General features: G+C 40.3%; 1 protein-coding gene across 1 annotated transcript; it reads right to left on the bottom strand.

Moving 5' to 3' along the window:
- Positions 1-2,462: 2,462 nt before the first annotated feature.
- Positions 2,463-8,412, bottom strand: LOC125896008 (protein unc-119 homolog B-like). The gene is made up of 5 exons (XM_049588298.1): positions 7,989-8,412; positions 6,661-6,774; positions 6,319-6,418; positions 5,951-6,123; positions 2,463-3,888 (listed from the first exon to the last, which is right to left on the bottom strand). The coding sequence occupies exons 1-5, from the start codon at positions 8,218-8,220 to the stop codon at positions 3,776-3,778; spliced, it is 732 nt and encodes a 243-aa protein (XP_049444255.1). The 5' UTR covers positions 8,221-8,412; the 3' UTR covers positions 2,463-3,775.
- Positions 8,413-12,155: the final 3,743 nt, after the last annotated feature.

The following is a 12,155-nucleotide window of genomic DNA, read 5'->3' as shown; positions in this document are numbered from 1 at the left end:
TAGGGCACAGATTACTAGTTACCCTGTTAAAATGGAATAAGTACTTCATCAAAGTAATGTAACTTATTACAATTATGTACTTTTGATTACTTTCTAAAAAATGTTTTAAACTGGGCAATAAAGCTGAAAAGTCCTGAAAACACAAGTGCATAAGTGAAACACTAAAAAATGGCCCAGTGGTTTTGCTGGCTCGCGTTGTCCGGAAATATGCCGAAAATTGATTTTACTGAAAAGAATATATTCAGATGTAACCCCAACATTTTGATTTAGTAACCCATTCAATAACATATTTTTTCATAGCTAAGCTCATTACAATTACATTTATTTTGTGATTTAATTACATCACTCCATAACATGTAAATAGTTACACTGTCTGATACTGTTTATGACTAAGGTTTGTAAGGCAGGGGATGACTTAACCTGCTTGAGTTTGGTGTGGTGATTCCAGTACTACTACACCGGAGCGGAAATGTAATGTAATGCCCATGTAATGACAGTGAGTTGTAGATGTTGTCATATATACACAGGCCCGAAATGCACAAATGGGACCTGTACATGCATTAAAGAGATGAAAGACGTCAGAGCAGCACCTCGGCAGTGCCCAGGAGGCAAACTGGAACCTCTCCAGCCACCAATTCATGCGCCATGCTTACATATGGGGACTAAAGCCAGCGACCATCCAGTTCCCAAGGCAAGTCCCTATGGACTGAGCTACTGCTGCCCCTAAAGTAGACTGACTAAATGTGGAAAACCAAACATGTTGTTGAAATTGCACTTATTAGACATCTCAGTCTGTCCATCATTGGTCTTGTACATGGATGAACGTCCTCAGAAAGTACTTCTTTACACTACAAGAAAGGTAAAAATTTGGAGGTGTTGTTACTTATAGTTTATTATGCAATGGTTTTACTGCTCCATGAAGTAACATAAGTTGGACACCATTGATAGATCAGTGGTTCCCAACTGGTGGGTCGCAGTCCAATAGTGGGTCGCGAGTCTATTCTGAATGGACCGCAAGTACTTCGCATTAAGTTTGTAGAAAAACATACTTTATTTTGAAGTACAGTGAATTTCCAAGACACAAGCTTTAATTTGAAGTACCATTTCCTGCTGTAGAGTGAGTAAATAACGGACAGCTACTTAACAGAGACAGCAAACTAGCTCGACAACATGGCCAAACACAAGTATGACGCTGAATATATTAAACTTTGTGGACCTTGAACTAATGACTAAGGAGAAATTTGGATGCCGTGGCTGGACCAGTTGGGAAGCACTGATAAAGATTATTGGAGACCCCACCAGGTCATTAGCAGTACTCTAAATGTCCAATCATCCCACAGCCCCAATCTGACGTAACCCTGCAAATTTTGTATATGACAATAATCAGTTCCCAAGTAATCAAATCAACAGTGTCACAGAAACACTTCAGCTTTATTAAAGGTGTAATGGTAAAGCTAAAAGTGGCAACTGATACTATTAGACTACATACATTTGAATGTGTCTGAGAATGCTAAAGATGCATAGGGGGAGTTAATTAGAAAGGATTTAGTTGGATTAAAGCGTCATACAAAGAATGGCACAGACACAGAATAAGGAGGTTAATAGGAATAACAAGCAGAGGGTGTATTCTTATAAATTTTAGTGTATGTGTGTGTGTGTGTGTGTGTGTGCAGCTGTGCAGTGACAGAGTGAAGGGAGGAGAGAGCAGAGGGGGTCCATTGTGGGTCTTTGTGTGGCTCAGATTGTCCTCTACTCTGGGAAAGTGGAAACTCAACACTCCTCTCCAGAGGTCTGGTTACCAGGTGAGAGAGGAGGAAAGAAAAGGGAAAAACAGAGAGCGAAGGGAGGGAGAGCTGCATAGGTGCGGAGAGAGAAACCAAAAAGGAGAGGCGAGGGAGAAAAGAACCAAGAGATTTTGGGCATGAGAGCTGGAAAGAGAGATGGAAACTGAGAGAGAGATCAAGAGATGAACACAGAGATAGGAAGAAACAGTCTGAGAAAGAATAAACAGAGAGCGGCTCAGATTTTGGTTTTAAATCCCGCAAGACTCCTAAAATGGATGATCAAAGTGTAACAATGCTGAACAAATTTCAGAATGTATTGCGTGCCATGCAAGCTCATCACATGTGGCCTGTAGATAAAGAAATGATGTGGAATTAAAGTGATATTATCAGCTCTCTGTCCTCTCTGCAGTGAAAGCACAGCCATAGAGGAACATAAAGGAACCAGATCATGACCTCATCTGGAGTTTTAAGCAAATACCAGATACAAACGTCAGCACGTCTTGGCGTAATAATGAAAGCCGCCACTGGGATCTTTTCCACAATCAAACATCAAACTGAAACCAGTGGCTCATTTATAACTTAGTTATAACATAACTCCTCCTAGTGGCCATTTCTGAGACTTCAACTTCCTGCAACTCTTCTCACCCCCAGAAATAAAACCATCACACATTTGGTATCTCAAAATGTACATTTATTTTTCTTTTTTCACTTTTTACAAACTATATATATATTTTTACAAACACCACCTTTAACCCTGAACACCAAAGTTTACAAAGTACAAAGAGGAAGTACACTATCTAGCTAGAAAGACCACTCAATTTCCAGACATGTTCCAACTTAATGTCTTAAAGGTGTGTGTGATGAGGAAATGATTAAAAAAAATACAGCTAATTCAACTTAGACAGGGGAAAAAATAAAAATCGAACTTAAAAATAAGGACGCCCAAACTTTTCATTGGACCAAGTACACTTCTTTTTCATTTTTTTCCACAGTATATCTGGTAGTCAGTACATATCTTTTCCCTTTTTTATTTATATCATCACATGCATCACGATATCAAAACTTATGAGTATTTTCTACTTGAAATTCCCTTTTTTTGACTCTTGTTCATCACACCAGGTTATTGTCTTTTGTTTAGACACAGTTGCATTGCAGTCAACTGTGTCCAGATCTATTTCCGTGTTGCTATCAACCCGAGAAGACTGTAAATAAAACAAAAAATAGTAACAATCTCAGAGACCTTTGATTAAAATCTTATACAGTACTATTGTTGATGTGTGTGCGTGTGCGTGTGCGTGTGAAAGCATGAGAGGAGAGGGAGATGGGGAGGGGGGTCGCAGGAGTGACCATGTGTGTTTGACAGGAGTGTTTTTGTGGATGCTTTCGCTCTTTCTCCCCCGATATTGTCTGGAGTGGATTGTGGAGGCGGTAGCTCTGAGAACAGCTGCTTCTGACAAACACTGCGTAAACACTATGTGTGTCACTTGGGGATTGAGAGTGTGCGTTATGTGTGTGTGAATGTGTGTGTGTATGGGTTGAGGGGGTGGTAGGACACTTTTAAATTTGCAAAGAGGAGACTAACCATCTATCTAATAACCGTTGGGTCTGTTTGAGACATCACACGGCCACTAGAGTGATGAGTGATGAGTCCTCTTTAGTTTTAAAACACAACTGTTCATAATTAAAAACTGATTAATTAACCTGATTTGAAACCTCTTCTAACTGAAGCTTGCTGCTTGCATGTCGGAGCGGAGACTGATATTGACCTCCTGAAAGTGATCCCAATGAATAGTGATTCATCTTCACAAACATAAGAGGCAATTCAGTCGTGTCTGTAGCTGCTTGTGAGTGAATGATGAATGAACTATATGTATGTTCCGCTATGTGCATGCATGAATGTATATAACAATGTATATGTGTGTCTATTAATGTGTGTATATGTGTGTGCATGCACAGGTTTGCGTGTGTTTTTGCATGTTAGCAGGCAGTTATCACTGTCCTCCGTTATAGGCATAGTCTGCCTTGTTGTGCATGACCAGTCTGTTCTCCACGAAATAGAAGCTGTCTGACCGGGTCTCGTAAGGACACTCCACCATCTGACGGACTGAAACAGAGACAACATATGCACGTCATTTCAACAAAGGCTTTTTTTTTTTTTTTTTAAATATCCAACCAATTAGAAACATGAAATGTCCAAATTCTTTGGAGCCATCATTACAAGTGGCACTAATGTCCTTCCATGGTAACAATAATATCACAACACAACCAGTGGTAAAATAATGTATTAGCAAATATTAATGACATCATAGTTTTCGTTGCACAAAACAACTGGTTTTAAATGAACTTTTAAGCGTTAGACAGTTTCAGATGCATTTATGTCTGCTTTTAATATAATACTAACATGCAGTATGTACACTTAATGCATCACTGGTCACTGCAATCTTTAATCATTCCTCCTCTGTACTACATTTGTTCCAATACCAGTACTGGAAATGCCTCCTCTCCCAATGACAGGTGCATGTTGTCCAGTAAACACAATCTAGCAGGGCCATTTCTAGCTTTTTGGTAACCCTGTGCAAGATCTTGTTTTGACCCCATATCTCAATCACTCATGAATACACACCAAATCTGCGTCATATTCCATATGCATGAGACCAAATTCTGCATTTTAGACATAAAAAATGTGTTTCAATTTCACTGAACTGCATTAATAATGTCAAAACAAAGTTTTCGCAGGCCCCTGCCAAAAGAGATGCCCACCCTGTGCCATTAGCCCCAACAAAAGATACGAGCCACATGGCCTCACAAGGTTTCAGGGGGAAACCCTGGGTAGACGTTAGAAAATGTCAGTATTTTCGTAATGTTTTACACTGGATTAAAAAACGTTCTATGTTCTATATCATTTATTCTATTTATATGTTAGTTCATGTTTTACAAAGGGTTTCGTCTGAGCAATGCCATACAACAACAGCAATCTTTTCACACCCACACAAGGTTAGTGGTACACAGCATACAGCAGTCGTTTGTTTTGTTCTGTTTTTAACACAATGCTATCGGCTCTGTACTCAGTATTGGCCAGTTTGCAAGGTCATGTATCTGAATCTGAATGGTATTGGAACATCTTTGCTCTGTACTGGCCATGAAACTGTCCCCTTCTATATCACCCACATTGTATGACACAGCGGACAGAAATAACACAGAAGACAAAATCCACAGTCCTTGTTCTGTGCAGCCTAAGCTAGTACACGGCTTCAGCAGTTCAGGAGTGTATCCTCTAGAGTTAGATATTTTAGGATGGACTTTCCTCTTTGTGTCTCCCCGGGCAGTGTTTCTTCATTGAAATGCGACAGAAGGTTACTTCTTGGTGGTTGCACGTAGATTTGACGCTGGGACACAACACTAGCAATAAGGTTAGATGGACTAGAGGGAAGAAGATACCACTTGATTTGCCGAGCTTAGTCTGATGAGTTCCCATATTTTACAGTATAGTCGTGCTTGGAAGGGATCTCCTATCAGCCAGTATGGAGTGGAGGAAAGATTGCAGTGACCAACAACTCTTTCCATGTACATATGGCATATACTGTGTTAAGACAAACCATCATTTCTAATGAATATGGACATTTGCACAGCAAGACACCCCAAAACCTAATCATCTATTCTACTCATATCTACTGTGTTCACAAGAATGATTCCATAGATGAGGGTCATAAAAATGCACGCATGCACTGTATGAGCCCATATTTTCACATAAATTATCCAACACACAGCATAAGTATTGTACGTTCAGTTGAGTGACACTTATGTGGGGTGTATATCCCTCCATCACTTACAGCTGGCTCAGCTGTAACCCAGTGTTTACTTTTGCTAAAGGCTCCATTGTGATACATGACAGGGAAAGAGTCATAAATCTTCTTTAATGAAGTGTCATTCGTAAAAAATTACTGAATTCTTCTTTTGGTATTTGCATGGTACACAGATTACATAACACAAAATTCAGTCTTCTCCTAAATATTCAACATTTGGAAAGGTCTCTTCTGAGCTGCAGTGTATCATGTAGCATACTTCCCTGTAATCATAACAAAAGAATATTCTCTTTAGCATAATCGCACTTGTTTAAGTTTAAGGTTTTACTGGTAATGTGTGTGTGTTAGGAAAAGATGACTCACCCAGGCTCTCTGACAGCTGAGGGAACTCGTAGATGTGCTCACAGGTATTACGGCTGTTTGGGATACAGAAGCCAAAGTCAAAGTCAAAGCTCTTCAGCAGGTGATCACGGAAGTAGTGCCTCTCGATCATGCGGAAGTTGTTTAAAGGCCGGTTTCCGACTGTGAATTCCACCCTGATGGAATGACACAGAGAGAGTGGAGACGTGATGACGTAGCAGTGGCAATTGTTATGTTATTACAGTCATACTGCACAAGTGAGTGTGACTGTCTCGCTGACAATGGCAGTGCTGCAGTTGTTTCCATTGTTTGTGTTTAACCAGGTGAATGTTCTCCTTTAGGTGTGTGCTGATGGTGTGTGAGTCACTCACGTAGCTCCCACGGTCCTCAGTCGCAGGAAGGCTGGGGTGAACTGGTAGCGTACAAATCGGCCAGCGCTGCCATCTGCCTCTCTGTTCTCCTCGTCATCCTCTGAGACCCACAACACAGGACAGAGACGTTTGAGATAATTCACACTTTGATCAAAATAACCAGTGATGGAACCTGACAACATGCTCAGAGACATTCATTTTAAGATAAAAGCGAGAATAAGCAGTCAGCAGGGTCAGTACAGTCATTCCTGAGTGCTCAGAAGCCAGACACTTCACAGTCAACAGCTTAATTAAGGAACAAACACTAAAATAAAACAGTACAAGGAGGCTGATGCACGGTACCTGTATGCGGGGGTTTGGCAATCTCAAAAAGGACAGTGCTGGTTTCCAGGTCCCTGATTTTGAAGCGTACAAAGTCAATGTTATAAATATTGTCCTCGGGTTTACAGAGGTACCCTGCAACAATGACACACAGATATCAGGGGTTAAGGGGCTACATCCTTAAAGCACAAACAGGTTGGCTGACACATGCACGTCCTTGGCTTTCTTAACACTCAGGTGATGTAGTTTTGCTTGTACACAAACACAACTTTGCATACATACATACATACATTCTACACATACATATGCACTCTGACCATAAAATAAGATAAGACGAAGCTTTTACGACCACTGTGGAGCTACTGTGTCAACAGAGATATGCAGGAAAATAAACATGTGCAGAGCAAACAAGAACATACCACATTATGTGTGCTGTTTTTGTTTTAAAGACATAGATTATTTAAAAATGATTATGCTTCACACTTTAATAATGTTGTACAAAGTGCCATTTTCTCATAAGAGAGAGATAGAGTGTTTAATTTAATCTCAACAGTTTCATGCCTTGCAAATTCCATATCTTGCCTCGAGGCTACAACGCTGATGAGAATCTACCATGTTGTCATTATTTGTTTATTTATTTGTATCTACACAAGGTGTTTCTCATCAATCCTGGCATTGAATTTGATGTCATACAATGATCTTAATATGATTAAAGCAACACCAGATACTCTTTATGTCATAGGCGCCTCTTATTATTAAACAGCAGGGGAAAAGAAGTTATTTCAACACTGGGGGGACATGTATAAAATGGAGGGTTGGGGGTCCTTTGCCAGAAAATTCAGAGCGTCAAACAATCTGGTGAATTCTTCTGCACCACTTTCTGGCCTTTCTGTATCGATGTGTGGTTTAAATGTCTTTAATTGTGTCAAAATAAAAGTCCTGTGCTACTTTCATGTTTCAAATAGAGACAAATGCATGTGTACTAAATATTGAGGGGACGTGTCCCCTGTGTCCCCCCTATAATCTACACCTCTGATTAAATCCCCAGTGTCCACTCAGCTGCTTACAAATAGAAACCCCAGTTTTTCCATGAGTGAATGATACTCTAATGAAATCTACCATTTGAGATTTGTATTATCTAAGATAATAAAACATATATGATGTAATACCATTTTAATTTCACATAATAAGCCTGCTCAACTGGATGTCTTTGGCTCTAGTTTTACATAATGTAACTATAGATGTAATGTATCCTGTAGGTTGTAGACTCATTCACATTGTGTTGAGATACTCGGGACGCACACCGAGCATCACAGCTCCAACAAGAGACATTAAATAGAGACCCAAACCTCGCGTAGCCACCCGCAGTCCTAGCACATCCTCCGGCGTGATGTGTCCACTCTGTGTCCGCAGGTCTTCCTCAGTGACGGGCCTGCTGTCCACCTGGCTCCTCCGGGACTTGAGCCTCTTCAGAACCCCTCCGCCGGGCTTGCGGTCCCGCGGAGCAGCCGCAGTGCTGTGCCCGCCGCCGGAGACATTTTCAGCAACAGGCGCGTCGCTGCGGGCTTTGGCTCCGCTCATCGTTGACCGTCCTCGGCTTCCCTCTGTCTGCACCGAGCGTCTTCCGTCTTCTCCCTCTGATAAATGCCAGAAGAATAAGATGGCGTCGCAGCGTTAGATGTCGAATGTCGAGAGAAGTGTCGGTGAACGGTCAAGCTCTTGTTTTTGTAAGCACATGCTGTACAGTTGCCATGACAACTCGTCCGGTGAGCCAGAGAAGGAAGTGATGTGGTTCGTTGGAACGAGCACCAGGGGGCGATGGAGAGGCCCTCAGCTCTAATGTCCTACCTGACTGAGAACACAGAAAACACTGTCCACATGTAGTAATGATAATGTAATACCACTACTACCACCAGGCTGTTACTACTACTGACTCATAAACAACTACAGTGTGGAACATTATGTAAAGTATAATCAAAACAAAAGACAAAGATCCCTATGTGCACTCAGGAACATTATCATTTAGAGACAGGAAGGTATAACACCACATCAGAGGAGGACAGACTTGTGTTATTTAGGTGAACTTCAGAATGAGGTTCATTTTTTGTTTTGTTTTACTGCACTGTATATGAAGATATAAGGGATGTACTATTCACTAAATTGACCTCTATTTATGGTAATTTCTTTTGGATGGATGACCATGAAATATCTGAGGGGGTACCTTTTTTTGTGGCAGAATATCTTTGCCAGGCCTGGGATAGGAGGCAAGGTATTTTGTTTGAGGACTGAGCAATAAAACAACATGTACTTTGGATTGATCACTGCAACATCATTGTAATGGTGTTTCGTAAACCCTGTGAGGCTTGGGCACGTTTGTGTGCATGACACAAAATAAAGAAAATCAATCATTCAAACTACTAAATAATAATAATAATAATAATAACTAGAAAATTTTGCAAAGAATTTTGAGGGGTGCCTGCTACTGCCAGTACAGAGGTAGTACATACAGCAGGTACTACGGGTACCATATACTTCAGGTGCTGCAAAGTACAGCCTCATGCTTACAGGTACTGCATACATGTACTATATACTACAGGTATTACATACTACTTGTCCTGCAGGTACTGCACACTACATGTGTATGGCTCCTCTCATGTTGGTATTTAACATCCATAGACCAAACAATGGCAGTAGCAGCAGTAGTAGTAGTAGTAGTGGTAGTATTACTATAAAGCTGTAGTAGTGGATAATAGATGCTGATATATAATATTTACATGCTCTTTAAAGTTACTCCAATGATGTCTGTATTTGACGTTCATAGCCCAAACTGTAGCAACAGCAGCAGTAGCAGTTGTAGTATTTGTAGTAGGGATATAGAAGTACTACTTCTAGTAGTAGCAGTATTGGTAGGATTGGTAGGACTGTGAGTAAATGCAGAGGTGACAGCAATGACATCTGTGAGTTTGTGTGTCTGTGACTGTTCCCATGGTACTTAATGAGGGATATCTGTAACAGTGCAGCAGAGAGGGACAGAGAGCAGGTCAGAGAGCAGGCAGTTATTTAATGTATTTAAAACCTCTCACACTCCTCTCTGTTATGCCCAAACTGTGAGTCCAATCGTCAATATGAAGATACCACCAAAAAGAGAAGATTCTCCCGATCATGGAAATGTCTTGTTTGTGTTTGTGGTGTCAAAAAAGTGATCATGGTTGCAGGTTAGAGATCTGGTGCCCCCAGCTGTTTTATGGAAATTTCCCTCTCTGTTTACATACTACATGTACTACAGTCACTGAGCAGTATGTGTCTATAATATTTTATGTATTTGCAATACATTACAATATGTATGTAACATTCCTAATCCTAAAACTACCAGCAGTAGTATTAGTAGTAAAGACTGCAGTTGTATAATAAAATAAGGAGGCTATTGTCATTGTATTGTGACAAATACATAATAAGCAATGGAAGTGTGCTCAGATCATTTATGTAATTAGCAATATCACAGTATAAAAACCTGTAACTGAGAATTACTTAATGTCTTCACAAGCTGTCCTTTGAGAGTTTCCCAGCACTGCAGCCCATGATTTAAATTAGATAAATTACATTTAGAGGTCGGTTTAAGAGGATAAAAATCCTGCTTGGGGCCCCCAAAAGTCTACTGCTGGCCCCTGATCTGGACATTCATCACCACTGAGGTACTAACATGTGAGCAGCATTTTAATACTAGCTGATTGAGGTGCAGTTTTACTCTTTTCTATGTTGTATGATCTGAAAGACAGCCCGCACGCATTCCACACACACACAGTTGAATAAATCTAAGAAGTCTTATTCCTCAGATTTTCTGACTGTCAGGGATCATTTCCCTTGTATGACGTTTCCTGCCCTAATGTACAGGAAACGCAAATTTCACGCAGTAAAGGCCCAGGTGTTATGCAAATGAAGGTCTGCTGTGTGAGAGCTGATGGCCACTTCCTGCTGTGAGGATGCCCCAGGTAGCCTCCTCCTCAGCTCTCTGCACAAAGCAGTGAGAGCTGCATGGATCCGAGTCCTTTTCACTCTGTGGAAAGTGCCTTTTCGTCTCAGTCAGAACCTGTTAATCCAGTCCATTGAGCAGCGTACTCCTGTCAAGCTGCAAGGGGTTTACAGGGCACTTCCGGTCTTTAGTTTCAAAATAAAAGAGGTTACTGTAACTTCAAATTTGCAGTTCTGCTTTCATTCAAATCATGGTGAGTCCCTTCAGCCTACACATTAAGTTTTTTTTCCCAGCCATACCTTAGCATTACAGGTAGATCTAGCTTTTCAAATTGATTTCTTGCCTGCAGATGAATCCAGACTAGTCTTTGTGTCCTTTGGGCCTTAATCATTTTCCTCCCTATTGTAACTGTTTAGTTACACCGATTAATAACACTATGATGGCTTGACAAAAGTTGTATACCAGAAAGTGGGCTCCAGTAAGTAAAGTAACCAGCATGCAAAGCAGTTCAGGTGCATATGTATTTTTCTCCTGTATTAATTGATACTTATGTGAAATTTGCAAAAATCACCACAGTACAGCAAGGTAAGTGTAACTATACCAACATATTTAATCTTTCATTATACTTTCTTTGCTATTATTAGCTGATGGATGCCTTAATCATCTCCTTCAGTAACAGACTGAGACACCCACAGTGCAAGAATGAGCACTTCAACGTCTCCTTCATTCCAGCAGCACTCAGACTTCTTAATAAGACGGCATAACATAATGTAACATTGTCTCCATCACCCACCACTTACAACACGACAGCTAATTTGCACTGTTTCTACCTCATAAGCATGCACATTCACATATAAATGTACATATCCACATAATTTATGTAATACTGTCATACATGCCTGTGTATTTTCCTACTGTGCAATATTTTCCACTTACTGTGCATTAATATTTATGGCTATACATTTATATGTTTACAGTAAATATACCAGATACCATGTGTGTATTTCAGTTGAACTGTGCAACTATTAATCACGGACATACAGTATCTGTACAAGTGAAATGTGTATATACTGTAGGTGTTATATTATTTTATTTTCACTTTATGTGGTTTGTATTTTTGTAACATTTTTATCCTTATTTAGCATCCTTTTCCTATCTTGCTTCTGACTCTTGAGCTGCTGTAACGTGTGAATTTCCGCAGTGTGGGATTAATAAGATCTAATCTTATCTCTAATATTTTTTAATGTTACCTGGTCAATCCAAGACATTTCCACTGTTAGTTAAACATCTTCACAGTTATCTTTAATATTGTTAAAATGTATGGGAATGTACAGATTGCATTTCAATACTTAACTCATGAGACCAGCTACAGCTGAGCACAAACTTAAATCACTGTATCTTATGTTAGCATCCTCTCAGTGAGTCCTATTTAATTGTCTTTTATTTTGAAGGAGCACACACGCTGCTTCCTGTCTGCCTGTGTCTCGCGGTGAGTATCTTGACTCCGGGATCAGCGTGGATCGACCTGAGGCGGGCAGAGGGAGTG

This window comes from Epinephelus fuscoguttatus, linkage group LG1, assembly GCF_011397635.1.
Source record: "Epinephelus fuscoguttatus linkage group LG1, E.fuscoguttatus.final_Chr_v1".
In the NCBI taxonomy this organism is placed as follows: domain Eukaryota; kingdom Metazoa; phylum Chordata; class Actinopteri; order Perciformes; family Serranidae; genus Epinephelus; species Epinephelus fuscoguttatus.
Note: the sequence above shows the minus strand (reverse complement) of the source record. Positions and strands in the feature narration are given on the sequence as shown.